Source organism: Ambystoma mexicanum, chromosome 1q (genome assembly GCF_040938575.1).
Source record: "Ambystoma mexicanum isolate Mex_15411 chromosome 1q, UKY_AmexF1_1, whole genome shotgun sequence".
In the NCBI taxonomy this organism is placed as follows: Eukaryota; Metazoa; Chordata; class Amphibia; order Caudata; family Ambystomatidae; genus Ambystoma; species Ambystoma mexicanum.
This window is the reverse complement of record NC_090922.1, coordinates 850,108,017-850,130,829: the sequence shown is the minus strand read 5'-3', so window position 1 is coordinate 850,130,829 and position 22,813 is coordinate 850,108,017. Positions and strand designations below refer to the sequence as shown.

General features: G+C 45.1%; 1 protein-coding gene across 3 annotated transcripts in view; it reads left to right on the top strand.

Moving 5' to 3' along the window:
* LOC138537982 (coagulation factor XIII B chain-like) overlaps window positions 1-22,813 on the top strand; it is a 1,433,866-nt gene that overhangs the window by 704,626 nt on the left and 706,427 nt on the right. For all 3 annotated transcript variants that reach the window (XM_069641496.1, XM_069641495.1, XM_069641494.1), the window contains one exon: window positions 17,198-17,368. In XM_069641496.1, coding sequence (XP_069497597.1) covers window positions 17,198-17,368 — 171 coding nt within the window. The remainder of the gene's footprint in view (window positions 1-17,197; window positions 17,369-22,813) is intronic.

The following is a 22,813-nucleotide window of genomic DNA, read 5'->3' as shown; positions in this document are numbered from 1 at the left end:
AAATAGCATGACACGCGTCATGCAGCAACTAACAGAACATTCTATTAGAGCACTGCTATACAGACACTTTCTCTGAGCATACATTCATCATGTTTCGCACACAATAGGTGTTGAAATATTAATAATCGGCTCCTGGTGTTGGAGCTAATGAAATGAGGTACTTAGCTTATGAAGAGCATAAAAGAAAGAGGAAGGTAGATCGGCAGGAAGTGACTAGTGTGGGCCAGGGAGAGGAAATGGATTTGAGGACTACCAAGGACCCAAGTGTTTCTGGGATGTGTAGTTTAGTTTGATTTGTTGTGATTTTTGTTTTTTTGAAAAAAGAAAATGAAGTTTTAAATCTACCATGAGGAGTAGAATAAAGGAAGTTGAAGCATAATGCTCGCCTCCGGTCTTGCCATAGAGTTTATGGCTCAGAAAAGAACAATGAGTTAAGATCTCCATGCCTCATTACTGAAGTAATAGCCAGCAGAACTACCATGTTGAGAGTGAGCATGCAAATAGAAGCCTCTGTCAGTGAGTCAAAAGGGGCACTTTGCAGTGCAATCAGCACAGTTGGGAGAGCCTGAAGAGCCAATTATGGCTGACAAGGGGGGTTGATCAAAAACCTCTAAAGGAGACCGGATACACATGGTTCCACCATGGCAATACCAACCCAAAGACATCTAAATGCTTTAATCACAACCGGTATGCTTCGAAGAGAAAAACTTCAACTAGAAACAAAACAATACACAAAACCCACCTTTGAGGAAAGAACAAAGAATAAACAAAGAAATAGATGCAGAAATAGATGCAGTACTCTGGGTAATGAAGCAGGGGTGAAATGCAAGCAAAAGCAAACATTTTCTTGAAAATGTATATGTACTTCTGAGCAAAAAGTGTTATAAGTGACCTAACCAAAAATAGACCGAAAATGCTGAACCAGGCTTCTTGGCCCTGTGCGAAGATCAAGAGAGAGCAACAGGCTGTAATGGAGTGTCGTGCTGGCTCAAATGTGTTGAACAGTTCTTGAAACATGCAGTTCAACAGCAGAAAATCACTAGGATCCTGGTTGTCTTGGCTTTTAGGGAGCTGTGAGTACCAATCTAGGGGTTTAGGGACACCCAAATACAGGGGTGGCTGGCACACAACTGCAGGGGTCCTTAATCATGTTGAGATCCTGAGTACCATTGTGGCTGGCAGAGAGGTGGTCTTTCTCCAGCAGCAGGTGACTTCTTAGGCTGATGTGAGTCCTACTCTAGGGACTCAGACTCCCAAACACTGATGGGGCTGGCACACAACTACAGGGTGAGGTCCATGTACTGCTGTGGCTGGCAGAGAGCTAGGTCCTATTCCACCTGCAGATCACCCTCAATGGTCCCTGGGTACAGTTAGGAGGCAGAACTCTCCGCTGCCTTGGAACGCTTGCCTTCACCTCAAATCTTGTCAAATGACAATCCGAAAATGCTTCAAGATGATTCCAGAATATGGTGGGTCATCCCTGTTTTTCTATGCAAAAGTCTCGAGGTGATTGGACTAAAGCTAGCCTGATTTAGGGTTCCAATCCCTGCGCTTGAAATGAGCAGATGTGTCCCTTCTGATGTCACACCCGAAGTGCTTTGCCAGAGAGATTGGACGGGACAGGAAAGAGAAAAGCGGCATAGGGATTCAAGATGGTGTAAGTCTCCATCCCTTGGGAAGAGTTCCCACTGACTACTCTAACCCCTCCCTTTCTTTCTAAGAACAAAGGCCTTTAGAAATGCAGCCCCTTTTGTGGGGCTTGGCTCTTTCTGAATGGGTGTGTCCTTTGATTTCTGTTATCAGGCCAGCGTTCTGTGGACTGGATGTCCCTGGGAGAAGGGTATTACCTGCCCTCACAAAGGAAAAAAGAGAGTCAATCACAACAGGCTACATTACTTCAGTAGGGCAGCATCTAGCTTGTCTGGGGAATACACATAACCCTTTCACAACGGAACTGACCCCACAGGGCTTACACATGTGCAATATCAATGCAATGTGGCTGATGTGGCTGTGATAACTCTGAGAGATGCTGGCCAGCATACCCTAATTCAGGTATGGCTTATATTTACAGTTTAGCGTGCCACCAGAACAGGATCTTCAGAGTTATGCAGTTTTTGGAACAGGGGTGCAGATTTTAAATGCAGCCCCTGCACTGCAGAGACGAGAATGCCACTGCAGCTGTCAAGAAGGCCCCTGTGACCCCTGAAACTGCTCTGTGCCACTGGTAGAGCAGGTGCTCCGAATCAGGATACTGATGCAGCAGGTCACAAGTACACACTATACTTTTCACGTGGTGCTTATGAAAGGTGAATCTGACTAGCATATTTCCCTTTCAGATATGGAATTACCTGCATCATTTTATTATTTATTAAAAATCAAAAAGCCAGGGCTTTCTCAACCTCGTAAGATGGCAATTCATCAAAACCATCCATTCACCTTTCCTCATCTCCTATACACCCTCCTATCCGTACTATCTCACTCCCGCTAGTCCCCCCGATTGCCCTACCTCAACCCCTTTACCTCAACCAAACTGTCATTCCTCCTCACCCTTAACCCCATGCAGGCCCTCCACACCCATCCACCTTTTGCACCCACTCTAATACCACCCAACCAGCATACCTCACCCCCATGCCTCAACAAACACACCATACCTCACCACTCTACCCCTGCCTGCCACCCCATCCTACCTCCCATCTTCCCTACTCTACCTCCCCTCTTCTCCTTCCCACCCTACCTCACCACCCTCTAATACCATCCACCTAACCTCACCACCTTCTAATTGCCCCTACCATGTCTCACCCCCACCCACTGTATCTCACTCATCTACCACCAACAATTTACCCTCATCCCCTCTACTCTCACCCAGCCTTCTTCACCACCTCCATCCCTACCCACTCTTTTTCACCTGCCCTCAAACTCACACACCCTTCTGCACACCCTTCTCTACCCCACCCACCCTACTTCATCCCCCTAAGTCCACACACACTCATCCTCAGCCCCTCTGCCCCCACCCACACTTCCTCACCCACCTCTACACCCACCCAGCATCCCTTCCTCAGCCCCCTCTAACCACATACAAGTGTTGCTTCTAATCCCCACTCACCCACCCGTCCTCAACCCCTCAGCCCTCACCCAGACAGCATACCCCAACCCTGCTACACCCAGCCGCTCACCCTGCCTCACCACTCTACAGCAGTACAACCATCTATCATATTCCCCCACCCACCCTACCTCATCTACTGTAACCCCACTCACTCAACAATGCTACCCCCCCTCTTGCACCCCATTTCACCCTACTGCAACCCTCTCTTGGCTCACCCATTCCACCTCGCCCACATCCCATACCAATCTCTACCGCTACTCACCCACTGTACCTCTTCCCCTCACCCAAACCACCCTACTTCACCTACTCTACCCCACCCAACCTACATCACCACATTTACACCCACATACCAACCCACACTACCTAACCCCCTCTACAACGGCCAACCCACCTTTCCACAATTCACTCTACCACACCCACCCAACCTCATCCCCATTTACTCCCGCCCACCCTACCTCAACCCCTTTACACTCACTGACCTACCATGCATCACCCTCTCTAACCTCACCCACTAGATCTCACACCCCCTATCACCACCAACAATACCTCACACATCACCCACATATCCTTCCTCATCCCCTCTACCCCACACACCATTCATCGCTATCTCTATCCAACCCATTTATCATTCCTCAACTCCATTATCCCAACCCACCCTTCCTCACCATCTCTACCCCACGCAACCACCCTTCTTCACTCTGCCTCTACCTCACCATCCTCTAACCTGAGCCACCACCCAATCTCGCCTCTCTATCTAATTCCACATACACTACCTCCCCATATATACCACCACCCACTCACCCTACTTAACCCCTCTACCCTGCCCCACCTTAACTAACACAATTTACCCACACCTACCAATCTATATCACCCAATTCTACCCACACCCTACCTCACCCCATGTCCTCCTCTCCCCACACCCACTCTACTGAACCCTATCTTCCCACACCCACACAACCTTCCTATCCTCTTGATCGCCCACCCACCCTAACGAACCTCTAATCCCACCTCACACCTTACTGCAGTCCCTCTACTCCCACTCACCAGCGTACATTGCTCCCTTACCCCTATGCACCCAACCTCGCATTCTCTAACCACATGCATCCAACATACCTCATCACCTCTACCCACAACCACCCACCTTACCCCCTGTCCCCACACCAACAACTTAACTCACTTCTCTATCCCTATCCTCTAATCCACATGCACCACTGTAACTCCCTCTTTCCACACCCAAACCTATCTAGTTCCCTGTACCTCCACTCAGACGATGTACCTACCTTATCCCCTCTAAACAACCCACCCTGACTCATAACCCTCTACAGCCACCGACCCTGACTCATCACCCTCTCCCCGTACCCACCCAATCACACACTTCTCTATTGACATCCTGCCTCATCCCTCCCTGCCCACACCCCCACCCTACAGAAAACCCCTCTACCCCCACGTACCCATTCTACCTAACTTATTCTACTGTCACTGACACTACCTCATCCAATCTCCCCATACCCACACACCATCCCAAACCACAGTCATCGCGCCCATCCACCCTACTTTTCAGTTTTACACCAATCCACTCACCCTTCTTCATACCTCTCGGCCCACACCCACCATGCCTCACCCCCCTCTAACCGTATCCAACCTTCCTCGCTCCCATCTACCATACCTACATTACCTCACTACCTCTACCCACCTTACCTGATTTCCCTCTACCCCCACCCACCCTACCTCACCTCTATCTATCCCCACCCACCCTACCTCACTTTCCATTACCCCACCAAGCCTACGAAATCCCGCTTTAAACCTCAACCATCTATACTATAACCTTTCTTTACCAGCACCCATCCGCACCCCTCTTTCCCAGCGCACTCTAACACCATCTTCACTACCTCTGTCCATGCACACCACCTTACTAACCCACCCAACAAACCCCCATTTAGGATCCCCACCAACCACCCTCCCTAGCTCACCTTTTCCCACACCCACTTATCCTAGCTCATTCATTCTTACCATGCTCACCCATCTTCTGCATCCCACCTTAGCTCACCCCTTCTTTCTTCCACCTTATGTCACCCCTACCCAGACACTGTAATCATCCTTAACATCACCATATGTGCCTTAAAAATTCCTAACATGTCTGCGTTAGTGTTTGCTGACTCGCAACATTAGTGATCCACATCGGAAAAAACCTTCTGAATAACGCCATGAAAAGGCAATCTTTCTATTATGTCTATTACAAAAGTTGTTTGTCTCTAAACTGTAACTTGGAGAACATTTAGGAATTTCCAGGCATTTAATGCCTTCTTACCTATAAATGTAAAATGCAATAAACTGCAAGCGCAAAAACAATACTTGTTTTGATTGTTGCCAGTGGAGTGTTCTGAGAGATGATTTTATGTGATCCCTACTGTTGAGTCTTTCAATTAGTTTAGCACCTGCGTATTGGATCTATTGAAGATTCTTTTGTGAAGTAGTCTGGCATACCTATGCACATTCTGTTTGTTTAATCAATTCCTAATGGAATCAGTGAGATAATGACCAGACCCTGTGTGAAAAGGGGAATTGATGTTCTTCCCTCATCTACCCCATATGACTACCAAGACAGGGGTACAGCCGCAGTTTGCTTTTATAAACCAGGTTGAGTCTCCTCACCCAGAAGGTTTGTTAGTGTGACATTCAGGTGTTAGGTCTATACCTTTTATTTGGCTACATAGCAGTGCACAGTTTTCACTTCATTGGTAGTCCCTTTGTATCTTAACAGGCACAACGTTTGGTGATCTTTTTTGCATCTATTCTTTTTGTGTTTTACTAAGCAGAACCACATGGTGGCTGTTTTTGCCTGTGTGGGCTCTTTTCTTAGCATAAACAGGGTCCATTGTGTGGGTGGGATCAGTTTTGACTGGGTTATGCTCTCCCCAGCATCTCAACCCAAATACGTCTATGATTGCCAGTGAAAGTGGAGTTTGGCTGGCCGGTTGTGATTGTGTGTGTGTGTGTGGTTTGTGGGTGTGTGTGTGTGTGTACCCCAATTCATTCCGCAGAATCTATGTGAATTCACATCTGAGAAGCTAGATAAGTGTATTCTGTGCTGAAGATTCTTGTTGGAGCCTGTGATGCTGCCTCCACTTCTCCCTAAAGACAACGCTCTGCTTTTGCAAGTCGAGGTTCCATGTGGATGTGGTGATCCAAAGATGGCACGTGTAATCTGTAAATCTTTCTCAAGCGAACGAACACCACAATGTGATTGCATGGTGCTGAACCTGACAAATAACAACTACTATAGGAACCAAGCAAGATCAAGAGACGGACAGTTGTCAAAGACATGGGAGAAAAGACATGTCTTAAGTTTACGATGATAAACAGCAAGACTAGGAGAAGAAATTGGACGCAGTCCCATAAAGGAGCAAGAACAACAGCACAGGCAAGACCACCCTTCTGAGTGGAACAAAACCTAGAAATGACACAAAAGAGCATGTTGATCCGAGGGGAAATAATGGGAAGGAGAACAGAGCTTATTTTAAAATTAGAGTTTAGTTAAATAGGCAACTATAGACAACACAATTGGGCCTCATTACGAGTTTGCCGGTCTGGTCTGGTTATTACCGGACCGGTACACTCCGAGTCTGCGGGCGGGACGGCACCGTTGTTAACGGTGTTGGTGCCTCCATCATCCCCATTGAGTCCTATAGGACTCAAATGGGAATGGGGATTAACATTTTTCCGGTGCCTGAATTCCAGGAACATCGTGGTCATAATCCCCCAGTGTTTCCGTGAAGTCTCAAATGTGTTGAACAGTTCTTGAAACATGCAGTTCAACAGCAGAAAATCACTAGGATCCTGGTTGTCTTGGCTTTTAGGGAGCTGTGAGTACCAATCTAGGGGTTTAGGGACACCCAAATACAGGGGTGGCTGGCACACAACTGCAGGGGTCCTTAATCATGTTGAGATCCTGAGTACCATTGTGGCTGGCAGAGAGGTGGTCTTTCTCCAGCAGCAGGTGACTTCTTAGGCTGATGTGAGTCCTACTCTAGGGACTCAGGGACAAGGTGGGTCCTTGTCCTCAGACTCCCAAACACTGATGGGGCTGGCACACAACTACAGGGTGAGGTCCATGTACTGCTGTGGCTGGCAGAGAGCTAGGTCCTATTCCACCTGCAGATCACCCTCAATGGTCCCTGGGTACAGTTAGGAGGCAGAACTCTCCGCTGCCTTGGAACGCTTGCCTTCACCTCAAATCTTGTCAAATGACAATCCGAAAATGCTTCAAGATGATTCCAGAATATGGTGGGTCATCCCTGTTTTTCTATGCAAAAGTCTCGAGGTGATTGGACTAAAGCTAGCCTGATTTAGGGTTCCAATCCCTGCACTTGAAATGAGCAGATGTGTCCCTTCTGATGTCACACCCGAAGTGCTTTGCCAGAGAGATTGGACGGGACAGGAAAGAGAAAAGCGGCATAGGGATTCAAGATGGTGTAAGTCTCCATCCCTTGGGAAGAGTTCCCACTGACTACTCTAACCCCTCCCTTTCTTTCTAAGAACAAAGGCCTTTAGAAATGCAGCCCCTTTTGTGGGGCTTGGCTCTTTGTGAATGGGTGTGCCCTTTGATTTCTGTTATCAGGCCAGCGTTCTGTGGACTGGATGTTCCTGGGAGAAGGGTATTACCTGCCCTCACAAAGGAAAAAAGAGAGTCAATCACAACAGGCTACATTACTTCAGTAGGGCAGCATCTGGCTTGTCTGGGGAATACACATAACCCTTTCACAACGGAACTGACCCCACAGGGCTTACACATGTGCAATATCAATGCAATGTGGCTGATGTGGCTGTGATAACTCTGAGAGATGCTGGCCAGCATACCCTAATTCAGGTATGGCTTATATTTACAGTTTAGCGTGCCACCAGAACAGGATCTTCAGAGTTATGCAGTTTTTGGAACAGGGGTGCACATTTTAAATGCAGCCCCTGCACTGCAGAGACGAGAATGCCACTGCAGCTGTCAAGAAGGCCCCTGTGACCCCTGAAACTGCTCTGTGCCACTGGTAGAGCAGGTGCTCCGAATCAGGATACTGATGCAGCAGGTCACAAGTACACACTATACTTTTCACGTGGTGCTTATGAAAGGTGAATCTGACTAGCATATTTCCCTTTCAGATATGGAATTACCTGCATCATTTTATTATTTATTAAAAATCAAAAAGCCAGGGCTTTCTCAACCTCGTAAGATGGCAATTCATCAAAACCATCCATTCACCTTTCCTCATCTCCTATACACCCTCCTATCCGTACTATCTCACTCCCGCTAGTCCCCCCGATTGCCCTACCTCAACCCCTTTACCTCAACCAAACTGTCATTCCTCCTCACCCTTAACCCCATGCAGGCCCTCCACACCCATCCACCTTTTGCACCCACTCTAATACCACCCAACCAGCATACCTCACCCCCATGCCTCAACAAACACACCATACCTCACCACTCTACCCCTGCCTGCCACCCCATCCTACCTCCCATCTTCCCTACTCTACCTCCCCTCTTCTCCTTCCCACCCTACCTCACCACCCTCTAATACCATCCACCTAACCTCACCACCTTCTAATTGCCCCTACCATGTCTCACCCCCACCCACTGTATCTCACTCATCTACCACCAACAATTTACCCTCATCCCCTCTACTCTCACCCAGCCTTCTTCACCACCTCCATCCCTACCCACTCTTTTTCACCTGCCCTCAAACTCACTCACCCTTCTGCACACCCTTCTCTACCCCACCCACCCTACTTCATCCCCCTAAGTCCACACACACTCATCCTCAGCCCCTCTGCCCCCACCCACACTTCCTCACCCACCTCTACACCCACCCAGCATCCCTTCCTCAGCCCCCTCTAACCACATACAAGTGTTGCTTCTAATCCCCACTCACCCACCCGTCCTCAACCCCTCAGCCCTCACCCAGACAGCATACCCCAACCCTGCTACACCCAGCCGCTCACCCTGCCTCACCACTCTACAGCAGTACAACCATCTATCATATTCCCCCACCCACCCTACCTCATCTACTGTAACCCCACTCACTCAACAATGCTACCCCCCCTCTTGCACCCCATTTCACCCTACTGCAACCCTCTCTTGGCTCACCCATTCCACCTCGCCCACATCCCATACCAATCTCTACCGCTACTCACCCACTGTACCTCTTCCCCTCACCCAAACCACCCTACTTCACCTACTCTACCCCACCCAACCTACATCACCACATTTACACCCACATACCAACCCACACTACCTAACCCCCTCTACAACGGCCAACCCACCTTTCCACAATTCACTCTACCACACCCACCCAACCTCATTGCCATTTACTCCCGCCCACCCTACCTCAACCCCTTTACACTCACTGACCTACCATGCATCACCCTCTCTAACCTCACCCACTAGATCTCACACCCCCTATCACCACCAACAATACCTCACACATCACCCACATATCCTTCCTCATCCCCTCTACCCCACACACCATTCATCGCTATCTCTATCCAACCCATTTATCATTCCTCAACTCCATTATCCCAACCCACCCTTCCTCACCATCTCTACCCCACGCAACCACCCTTCTTCACTCTGCCTCTACCTCACCATCCTCTAACCTGAGCCACCACCCAATCTCGCCTCTCTATCTAATTCCACATACACTACCTCCCCATATATACCACCACCCACTCACCCTACTTAACCCCTCTACCCTGCCCCACCTTAACTAACACAATTTACCCACACCTACCAATCTATATCACCCAATTCTACCCACACCCTACCTCACCCCATGTCCTCCTCTCCCCACACCCACTCTACTGAACCCTATCTTCCCACACCCACACAACCTTCCTATCCTCTTGATCGCCCACCCACCCTAACGAACCTCTAATCCCACCTCACACCTTACTGCAGTCCCTCTACTCCCACTCACCAGCGTACATTGCTCCCTTACCCCTATGCAACCAACCTCGCATTCTCTAACCACACGCATCCAACATACCTCATCACCTCTACCCACAACCACCCACCTTACCCCCTGTCCCCACACCAACAACTTAACTCACTTCTCTATCCCTATCCTCTAATCCACATGCACCACTGTAACTCCCTCTTTCCACACCCAAACCTATCTAGTTCCCTGTACCCCCACTCAGACGATGTACCTACCTTATCCCCTCTAAACAACCCACCCTGACTCATAACCCTCTACAGCCACCGACCCTGACTCATCACCCTCTCCCCGTACCCACCAAATCACACACTTCTCTATTGACATCCTGCCTCATCCCTCCCTGCCCACACCCCCACCCTACAGAAAACCCCTCTACCCCCACGTACCCATTCTACCTAACTTATTCTACTGTCACTGACACTAACTCATCCAATCTCCCCATACCCACACACCATCCCAAACCACAGTCATCGCGCCCATCCACCCTACTTTTCAGTTTTACACCAATCCACTCACCCTTCTTCATACCTCTCGGCCCACACCCACCATGCCTCACTCCCCTCTAACCGTATCCAACCTTCCTCGCTCCCATCTACCATACCTACATTACCTCACTACCTCTACCCACCTTACCTGATTTCCCTCTACCCCCACCCACCCTACCTCACCTCTATCTATCCCCACCCACCCTACCTCACTTTCCATTACCCCACCAAGCCTACGAAATCCCGCTTTAAACCTCAACCATCTATACTATAACCTTTCTTTACCAGCACCCATCCGCACCCCTCTTTCCCAGCGCACTCTAACACCATCTTCACTACCTCTGTCCATGCACACCACCTTACTAACCCACCCAACAAACCCCCATTTAGGATCCCCACCAACCACCCTCCCTAGCTCACCTTTTCCCACACCCACTTATCCTAGCTCATTCATTCTTACCATGCTCACCCATCTTCTGCATCCCACCTTAGCTCACCCCTTCTTTCTTCCACCTTATGTCACCCCTACCCAGACACTGTAATCATCCTTAACATCACCATATGTGCCTTAAAAATTCCTAACATGTCTGCGTTAGTGTTTGCTGACTCGCAACATTAGTGATCCACATCGGAAAAAACCTTCTGAATAACGCCATGAAAAGGCAATCTTTCTATTATGTCTATTACAAAAGTTGTTTGTCTCTAAACTGTAACTTGGAGAACATTTAGGAATTTCCAGGCATTTAATGCCTTCTTACCTATAAATGTAAAATGCAATAAACTGCAAGCGCAAAAACAATACTTGTTTTGATTGTTGCCAGTGGAGTGTTCTGAGAGAGGATTTTATGTGATCCGTACTGTTGAGTCTTGCAATTAGTTTAGCACCTGCGTATTGGATCTATTGAAGATTCTTTTGTGAAGTAGTCTGGCATACCTATGCACATTCTGTTTGTTTAATCAATTCCTAATGGAATCAGTGAGATAATGACCAGACCCTGTGTGAAAAGGGGAATTGGTGTTCTTCCCTCATCTACCCCATATGACTACCAAGACAGGGGTACAGCCGCAGTTTGCTTTTATAAACCAGGTTGAGTCTCCTCACCCAGAAGGTTTGTTAGTGTGACATTCAGGTGTTAGGTCTATACCTTTTATTTGGCTACATAGCAGTGCACCGTTTTCACTTCATTGGTAGTCCCTTTGTATCTTAACAGGCACAACGTTTGGTGATCTTTTTTGCATCTATTCTTTTTGTGTTTTACTAAGCAGAACCACATGGTGGCTGTTTTTGCCTGTGTGGGCTCTTTTCTTAGCATAAACAGGGTCCATTGTGTGGGTGGGATCAGTTTTGACTGGGTTATGCTCTCCCCAGCATCTCAACCCAAATACGTCTATGATTGCCAGTGAAAGTGGAGTTTGGCTGGCCGGTTGTGATTGTGTGTGTGTGTGTGGTTTGTGGGTGTGTGTGTGTGTGTACCCCAATTCATTCCGCAGAATCTATGTGAATTCACATCTGAGAAGCTAGATAAGTGTATTCTGTGCTGAAGATTCTTGTTGGAGCCTGTGATGCTGCCTCCACTTCTCCCTAAAGACAACGCTCTGCTTTTGCAAGTCGAGGTTCCATGTGGATGTGCTGATCCAAAGATGGCACGTGTAATCTGTAAATCTTTCTCAAGCGAACGAACACCACAATGTGATTGCATGGTGCTGAACCTGACAAATAACAACTACTATAGGAACCAAGCAAGATCAAGAGACGGACAGTTGTCAAAGACATGGGAGAAAAGACATGTCTTAAGTTTACGATGATAAACAGCAAGACTAGGAGAAGAAATTGGACGCAGTCCCATAAAGGAGCAAGAACAGCACAGGCAAGACCACCCTTCTGAGTGGAACAAAACCTAGAAATGACACAAAAGAGCATGTTGATCCGAGGGGAAACAATGGGAAGGAGAACAGAGCTTATTTTAAAATTAGAGTTTAGTTAAATAGGCAACTATAGACAACACAATTGGGCCTCATTACGAGTTTGCCGGTCTGGTCTGGTTATTACCGGACCGGTACACTCCGAGTCTGCGGGCGGGACGGCACCGTTGTTAACGGTGCTGGTGCCTCCATCATCCCCATTGAGTCCTATAGGACTCAAATGGGAATGGGGATTAACATTTTTCCGGTGCCTGAATTCCAGGAACATCGTGGTCATAATCCCCCAGTGTTTCCGTGAAGTCAGGCACCAGAAAAATTGACGACTGCGGCGGCAGCCTGCCAGTTTCAGCGGCACAGCTACCGCCAGACTCGTAATGAGGCCCAATGGATGTTGAAGGTCCTCTGCCGGCTAATAGAAAGACTAGGGAGCAGACTATTAAGGATATTATTTTGTCTTTTTTAAATTAAATGTTTACATATAATCTTTACAGTAGATAAACAATGTTGCTAACATTTTGTGTGTAAAATTATAGGATCATATGCAACAACACAATAACAACACAATACATTTACTTAGGGGGAAACCAGCACGGGCAGACATAATGGTGGATACAAAAACACCCCTGCCCCTTCCAACAGATATCAGCAAGCAAAACAAAGTGTGGCGGGAGTGCTGAATGCTGCTCTATGCCACCGAAACAGACCCAACTAGGCTTTGCAAGAACTAGGGCCTTTCAGGATCTGAGGTCACTATTGGAAGACAGAGCACTGATGTGCCAATACGAATGGCATCACAGAGCTTGGAAATGAGTTGAAAAGTATAGAAACATTGAGGAAGACGCTGCACCCAAGATACACAGAAAAGAATACCCAAAGGTAGCATTGGCAATCAAAAGCGGTCAACTTCTTTCACTTCTGTTGAGCCATGAGTTGTTCTCTCTTCAACTGCATTGCCCTTATTTTGCAGTACTTTGATTAAACACATTCCATTGACTGGTTTTATGCAAGATTTTGTTATTGTATTACTTTTAGTAAAAATGGTAAAGACACACACATCATCTTTGTTTCATAGTTACATTTGCTTAGAAGGAGCCACCCTGAATAATCCCGTCCTTTTTAGTATGGGCTATTAGGTGTGCCACTTGTGCCACCTACACGCAGAAACTACTGTATTAGTGTACAGATAGGCAGAAATGGCATATGAGGAGGGACACACATCTTTAAGGTGTTATTTGGTTATTTGTCCACCCATTGACCTCCCATGGTCATGCTAAATCCTATGGCCATTCCCACCCAGTTCCTGTCCCTCCTTGCCCAAAACACCTCCTTATGGGAACTCTTTGAGCTCACTTTAATTAAGCCTTACCATTAAACTTTGCTCTCAAAGTGGCTCCAGTAATTTTTCAAAGCAGTCTTCTGAAAGTGAATGCCTTAATTGGAGCATTAAACGTGCTACTGATGGTATAAAAATGTCTTAACCAGGTCTGTACTTCAGCCACTCGATTTATAAGCACTATGTGTGTCCTTCACTGAAATACTGTTAAATACAAGCATTGGCAAAGCCAACAGTTTTGTATTAGGCATTTGCCAGGCACTACTATTAGATGCCTAGGTATTTGCACCATTGTGCACATGCTACCATCAATGACCAGTTAATAACACTACGCAGTGCATGGGAAGTGACTTTCACATGCCTACACAAAAGCCCAAACGTTTGTTTACTGTGTTATTAAAATTGGAGGCATCTGTCATACACCTTATGTTCTCCCTAGCATCCAAACCCATTCAACATTTAATATTTGTAACATTAACCCTAAAACGCACCCAAAGCCTACATCTTAACCTTACCCTATCCTCATAAGTGTCCACCATTAACAATGGCTTCAGATTCAGTAGGTTCGATATCTAGTGATTAGGTCCTCTAACCGAAGGTCCTCTAACCAATGCTGGATGAAAACACTGCGGATTCCAAAAGACCTAAACACAACCATTGCCAAATCCCAACTATGAGGCTCTGTGGGGGCCACGGTATGAATAGAACAAAGTACAAGGGTTTTCACAACTGTGTAAAGAGCACCGTGGGCACAAATAACTGGGACTGTAGCGAGACCTTTAGAGGTGTAAAAGCACACATGGGAGGAAGGTGCCTAGAGAGCTGCAAGGCTCGAAGTACTGAAGAAGTGCAAGAGGCTCTTGGTGTTGGGAATAAGTGGCTCTGGGGAGAAGTGTAAGGGGCACTAGCAGGTAAAAGTGTCACTGGGCAGAGATGGGATCAGAGACGTTTTTATGGGAGGGCAAAAGGGACACTTGCCCAGGGCCCCCCCACCTTGGAGGGGGGCCCCACAAGGCTGCCTGATCTAAAGTAAGATTCCTTTGTTCACCAGACTTAAATAGCACACGCCAGGAGATTTTATGGCATGCTGCTGAGGCGCTAAACCTATTGCCTGTCTGTTTTGACAAGTACATTCTGCCTTGATAAATTAATTATGTAAGGCTTTCTGTGTTCACTATTGAATAACTGTGTGTTCCATACGGCACAACTTCTGTAGCATTCTTTCCTTCCTGTGGGAATTATGTTGATCATGTGCAATAGCCAAAGTTGAAATCCATATTGATAAAGTGAATGCCACAATGGTTCAGAAGTTAGCTCAGTGTGTTAAGCACTCATTGCAGAGATATGTGTTCATATGAAAGATTAGAAGAGCACATTCCAGCAAGGCTGGCTGAACCTTTCCTATGTCTGAAGTTTATAAACCTACCTGCATATGTGATTGGTTTTTCAGCATAAGAGGTGCTATTATCAGCAATGTTCCTGCACCAGATATGGGTTGCTATAAAACTAACATTTCATTCGTATGGTGTAGGTCTGGAAATTGCTTTGTTCAGGTGGGGCTTTCTAAAACCTAGGCAATCCCTTCCAAAGATGAGCATAAACTATTAGTCCAAGAGGTGAATAAGTATCCCAATTCAAGACTGTGGAACCAAAGTGTTCATGCTTGTATACTGGCTTTGCCAGCAGACGATACAATGATCCTGGTCAAATCATATAATATCTCTTGCATTCCTGTGCTCTCTTCTGTGAGGTTTGCCTTCTAGCATGCTGGTGGCATCGTTTAGCTCATTACTTGATTTTTCTTCTTATGTAGGCCATTTGAGTGGAAGCGGTGGTAGACTGGAGAGAGCGGACCAGATGTTGTAGGCCTGGGGCAAGCATATTTTAAGGTCTGCTCGTTCGACACAAAAAAACGTTTTGCTTTTTGTATAAAAGTAAAAGGTTTTTCTGCACGCTTATGAATGACAATTTCTCAAGCTATTGTATTGGAAGTATTTAAAGTTTAAAAGTAGAAAAGACATACCTAGATCAAATCTGTCAAATCACATCGATTGGTATGCTGGTACTTATATACTTCCCTTGATGATGGGGAGAATTAAGCTAGAATCATTCCCATTTTGCGTAACACTCTTCTGTGAAATTATGGTTTTAAAAATGGTCAGGTTTGAAAATGGGATTTGTGTTCTTTGCAAGTCAGTTTTATAAAATGAGATTGTTTTAGTACATGTACAATCTGGAAAAGAAAGTGTTCAAATGCAGAAATTGCATAGTTGTCATACATCCCAGCTTCACCCCTTAAGCAATGTGTGATCCTGGGTATCTCATTTAATCTTTTATTGCCTAAGGTCTCAGAATTGTCAGTCCCTAAACCTTTCAAAATTGTCAGCCCATCAGAGTGATTTCCTTCTCAGGGTATGACCTTCATAAAAGTCTCACTCATGGTTTCACTGGCTATAGGGTTGCTTCCACTATAATAGTGAGCATTGATATACTGCACATAACAGACACTTGTTCCCTTGCTCCCTAATGGCAACACTATTTGAAAACCATGTCCCACTTCTAATCTCAGTCTGTCTGGATGGAGACAGCTTCCTGGTAACTTCTAATCTGCATTCACTATCCCTGCTATGCTATGTGTAGCTTTCTCCTTCCTTACAATTGGTCCACTCTATCCATGGGTGAGCACTTTTGCATTCCCTGAGGCAGCTAATGTGAGTTCTCTGCCTAATAAAAAGTATCATGTTTCTATACTAGACGAGAAGTAACCTCTTTGTAGACTGCTAATGCTGGCCTTCAAATGCTACTTGTTTATCATTCTGATTAGTGCAAGAATGAAAAGAGTAAGGGGACTTAAAGGGGAAGGAGGAAACATGCTTATTTTGAATGGGGCGGGGGGTGCTGCCAGATTTTCTTGATCACTTAATTCTTTTGGTTTTTTGTTTGGTGGAGGGGGGGCCCAAAGATGTCCCATACCCAGGGCCCCAAAAATGCTTAAAATGGCCCTGGATGGGACAGGTCTACCCCAGATGTTATTATTTGAAACTGAAGTCTGTAAACCACATTGTGTTGGTTCCTTCGATTCCCTTGTATAAGTTCGAGACCTTACAAAAGATGATAACTCAAACATGAACTGATCCTTGAATGTAGGATCCATATTGGCGTTGCTTTATTTGTTATTTGTTATCATCCAGCTGTCATTGTGTGCATTGGTGATATAAGAATGCATGTTGATAATCAATGTGTGTGCATTAAAATAATGTTTCCACTTGGTAAAACTGTGAATTTTACATAGACGTAAAATTAAAATACTAAAGATGTTCTGATTCTCTTTATTAGTGCATGTCATTGACATAACTTCTTATTTTTGTAGAAAGCCCATGCGAACCTCCATCGATTGACCATGGTTCAATAGTAAACTTAAGGTCATCATACGCACATGGCACTACAGTTAAACTTTCATGTGATTCTGGATATAAACTATCCACGCAGTCAGAACCCCGGTGCTGGAAGGGAAACTGGTCAGATCTTCCTAAATGCTCATGTAAGTATTGTATTCGACTAAGCATCACACTTGGCTTAGTACAAGTGTCAAATACTGTACAAAGACAAGTCTAGCATGTGTAATTTGATTTTAGTGTATAGAAAATTGTACTTTTTTAATGAAATAAATGGAGGATTGATCCATCATTCAAACATTTACGGCCTATTTTTCAAAAAGTGTTCATTGCACTTAGAGTAACACCTATAGTTGTAGTCCTATTCATATCAATACCCTCCTTACAATGGTCATCATTTCCAAAGTGTAGTGGGGGGAAAAAGTATTAAAACAGGTGAAAACACCTTTTACACCTTTTTTTTTTTCTATTTTGGAAAAAGTGTAAATGCCTACAGGAATCTAAAAAAAAGTGGGAGAAATGTAGTGTTTTCCTGTGGAATACCCCTGCTTTTAGTTGGTAAAAACAGGGGAATTGCATTAGAATCTGTTAGTTTTATTCAAGCACAAATATGTTGGGTTAAAGACGAACGTTTTTGCAGGCGAGGTGGGAATGCAAGTTGTGTCTTGTGCTCTGTACCCACTATGCCAGCAAAAACTATGAAAATCCCCAGAGCTTTATAAAAAGAGGTTAACGAGGGATACCACATTTACGCCTGCCTTTAACACCTTTTTTGTTTTAACTCTGTGGGATTGGAAAATTAGCCATCTACTTATAATAATGTGAATTCCTCATCCTACACAGATCACTTCTTTTTGGCGGCTGTATTAAGATTATCGACTGTTTTTAAACTAATTGTATTTGTGCAGCTCGCATGTTTTCAACAAGATACGTTACAGCACATTTAACAACTATGCAACTGTTAAAAAGTATTTTACGGCTTCATTGTTTTTCATATTATTAAACTGATTTGGAATTCCTGAACAAAGCCAACAAAACCCACAAATACATTTCTCTTTGTAGAGAAAGGTAACAATCCGAAATTCGGTATTTTAGTAATTTCCCCACAAATATCTCACCCACAATGCAGGAACCAGTTCAGAATAACGTGACTCAACTTGCATAAACATCTGATCTCACATTTTGTGATTTGTAATAGTTTTTGTTATTTGACAATGTTTGTAACTCTTTGCAAAACACTGCAAACTACTACAACTGTCCTACAGATGTACAAAATCGTTGAGATTGTTCAAAATGTAAAACTGACTATTAGAAACCTTAATAAACAACGGCTGTTATTTGTGTTTAAAACGTTGTTGATTCCTTTTAGAAAGTGGCGCGTTTAGCAAGAGTGGTTGCTGAGTGGGCTGTCTTGCTGTCTCCCACGCTGTTCCTGTGCCCTGTGTAAAGATCGATTTTGGATTGGACTCTGTCTGCTTCTGTGGAACTGGAACTTTGTACATTGTGTAACCAGTCCATTTCATTGACGATTATTGGGTCATTTCTCGACTTCCTGCCTGCCCCTTTCCCAGCAACCTCTTCAAAACCATCAACGCTGCGCGTTTAGCGCGCGCGTTTAGCAAGAGTGGTTGCTGAGTGGGCTGTCTTGCTGTCTCCCACGCTGTTCCTGTGCCCTGTGTAAAGATCGATTTTGGATTGGACTCTGTCTGCTTCTGTGGAACTGGAACTTTGGTACAAATTGTTTCTAAAAGGGTCTACTAAGGAACTGATTGACTTTATCCAGTGAATAGTGGCTTATTTTCCTTATTTTCTCTGTTTTTCCATAGTACATTGTGTAACCAGTCCATGTCATTGACGATTATTGGGTCATTTCTCGACTTCCTGCCTGCCCCTTTCCCAGCAACCTCTTCAAAACCATCAACGCTGCGCGTTTAGCGTGCGCGTTTAGCAAGAGTGGTTGCTGAGTGGGCTGTCTTGCTGTCTCGCGTGCAAGCGTGCTGCGGCTGCTTTCTCGCTCTGCCTAATTAGCTGATCACCAACTTAATATGTCAACTACGGTCAGTAAAAAATTTAAATTAACATCAGGCATGCCTGCAATTAATCCTGGCCAATTATTTAACCTAGAGATGGCAGCGAACAAAATCAATAATAGACTAAACCGCAAAAAGCATAATCTCCAGCGCTCAATGTCACTTTCATCTGACATTCGTTTGTATTATTCCCAAGACACCCTGTCCAGTCTAGAGAGTGGGTCTAATGTGTGTTTGTCAACCAGTCCTCCGACACTTTTGACCCCAATACAATCACTATGTTCGGAGACTGGGTTAGAGAGCGTGTTGGCTGAGGCCAGTGTGAGTGACAGTTCTGGACCTTTGCCCATTACTAGCACATACATAAAACCCTTTGGTGTTGATGAAGTTGAAAATATGAATGAAATCCCTAGTACATTGATTGTCGCTGATGTGCATGTAACTCCCAATCTTTCAAGCGAAGTGACAGACTTGACTCTTGTGACAGCCTGTACTCTGGATGATCCTCAGAGTGGTGGAGAGTCCCGGCCCCAGGTTGATGTGTGCACGCAGCCAATGTTGGAGCCCGTTTGCTGCACATGAGGAGCTTGTTCGAGCAGGGGAAATTGACGAGGAAGTCATGAAATTCATGTGAACACTTCGGGAGGACCGAGCTCTCCCTTAGCTGATGTTATGTATATTTGTTCAAATACTGGGGATTTAATTCAATTACAGCCAGATAATACAATGGGGCTAGAAAACCAGGTAAGCAATTCTGGAGGAGTGGTGAAGCCTACTGTAAATTGTCACCAAACCCCCCCAGACAATAATCAAATGTCTAACTCCAATTATATTGATGAATCGCCCTCTTTCATTGCTCCGACTCCTCGAAGGACAAGGTTTGAGGAACCCCATCGAGAATCTGACTTTTTCATTAATAAGAACTGCTCCAAGCGGTTTTCTTTTCCGGAAGCCCCGGCGCTTAATAATACCCTTAGCGCCATGAATACTGCGTTGCTTGCATTAGCGAAACTTTACGAAGTACTCGATGGTAAGCTCAATCATCAAACCATCCTACTAGAGCAATGCAGTAACGGTATAGCGGTGCTTTCACAAAAACCGCCTGTTTAGCAAGTGACCAATGTTGAGCGGTCCAATGTTGAGACTGCTCAAGGCTATCGGTCTGATTCATGTAGCATAATGAATGCTCATTGTATACAAGTGTGTGTGCTGTCTGAAACAGAAAATAACCAAAGTCTGTGTGAGGTAGATCCCAATGGTTGTAATCGACCAGCCTTGCAAATAGTTGCTGAATCTGATCCATCTATATCCAATAGAGATACAGTACTAAACAATCCCAGCAAATGTATTGATAGCATAGTTACCCATGACCCTGATGGTCTGATCAAGGAGAAAGAGACCTTACCTACCACAGTATTGTCAAACAATACATTCTTTTCATCTAAACCTATTATGATGAATCTAATTAAAACATCGGCGGTAGTTACTGACCCGCTGCCCACTGCCTCCAGAAAACTATTTACGAAAGGCAGAGGTGCCAGATCCCAGGTTGCAGGCCGTAAGTTCATCAAAGCCCTCTCTAGACGTGAACAAACTGCAAAACTTGTAAAAGTCAATTTGGTAAAATCAGGCCCCAAAGAAGCTATTCAAACCTTTATGCCTTATGGGCCCCTGGACGACTTGGTCACTATTTCAGCTGGTATGGGTGCCCAAGACTCGGCACGGTGCATTAATTCTCCAGAAACATTAAATAATACTGACTCCAGTGATAATAACTCCGATGGTGTAGGATCATGTAATGTGGGACAAGTTGACACACAGACCAGGCCACCTACGGGTGGGAGTGATGGGCTCCTGAGTCAAGCGAATCTAGCGGCACTCAGAGAGGAAATTAGAACATCCATCAAATCATACATGTCAGAAATACCCGGGGCCTCTACCGAACCTTTGAGCAGTGTAAATTCCATGTTAATCAAGGGTATTACTGCGGAGAAGGGGTCTGCTTTGGTGAAAAATCCAAAATCAGTAATAACTAGTGAAACCCATCCACAAAATGGTGTGAATACAAAATTAGGCCCTTTTCTCCCATTGCAAGTCGACTCTTCTGGCCGAACCAAGCTTTCAGCCCTGCCCCGTCAATCAGTAGATGTATCGGGTGTTTCCTTGCCCCAACAACATGGCATCTCGCAAATACATGAACAGATGTCGTGGCCTGAAGCTGCCATTCAGACCCAGGACATTCGAGATATCATAAAATCTTCAATTGCAGCTTATATTGGCGAAGCCAGCCAAAGTTGCCAAGGGGCTGGAGGTACGCAATTATTGCGTTATCCTGACGTGAGCCAGTTATTAAAGGGTCCGGCACAGCTGGGCAATCGAGTAGCGCAAGGAAATGATATGCCATCAAGTCTTTATTTACAGACAAATGCTCAAGCCCACAATATGAATTTCAAGGATGGCAATAAATTACAAGTCAAGTCCAAGTCTAATTGCCTAGTGATTAGATGTCGCAAAGACCCTTATCCCAAATATGTATTAAATCGGGCTAGCATTTTGAACATATGCAGTGAAATCCCGTCCCTGTCTGATATATCATCAACAGATATAACCTTGGTTGAATTTACTAATACAAATGACCTTTCTGAAGCAAGAATCCATCTTCAATCGACAATTGTAATGAATATATTGTGGCAATCTAAAACAGTCCTATATGAATTGGGTTTTAATTTGTTTCAAGACCCTTTTATAACAAATAATGTGATGGACAAAGCTCAAATCAGAACATATCAGTCTATCAAGAATAAAGAATCGAATCAGATTGTAAACTCTGCTCCACGAATGGTGGCATCCCAGGACTTCTTTACTACATCATAATATAATGCAGGTACAGGTAGCCTACTCTCGTGGAATACGAGAGGCCATAAGCATTTATTTGACCTTGCAAGTAGAGATTTAGCAAATTATGATCTGGTAGCCTTACAGGAAACCTGGCTTGTTGATTGCCCAATCTGGGCGTCCTATGATATAATTATAACACCGGCCATACAACATCATAGAGGTCGACCCAGTGGTGGTCTATTGCTTGCAATCAAGAAAGCTACAGGCTTTGTAAGTGAAAAATTAGTCTCTCCATCCTCATATTTCCAAATTGTTAGACTCCACAGAGGTGGTGAGCTCTTGGTTATTGTCAACATTTATTGGAGCAGAGGTAATATGACCGCAGAATCTTTTTTTGGGTCACTAAATTCGATTCTCGATCGCCTGACTTTTGAAGGTAACATTTGTCAAACCATCATAGTAGGGGATTTAAATCTCCATTTGTTATCACAAACTTGCACTGAACATACTGATGATGAATTAACCTGGACAAATATGATGCACGAGAGAGGATTTGTGATGCTGAATGGTGCCATCATAGGGGATATCCCTGCTGAGTATACATGGAGTAGAGGGTCACAACGGGCAATACTTGACTATGTTTTTGTCCACAAGACATTTTCAAACTGTGTACAATCTATGCAAGTGGTTGCAACCGACCATAGTGATCATAATAAGTTAACT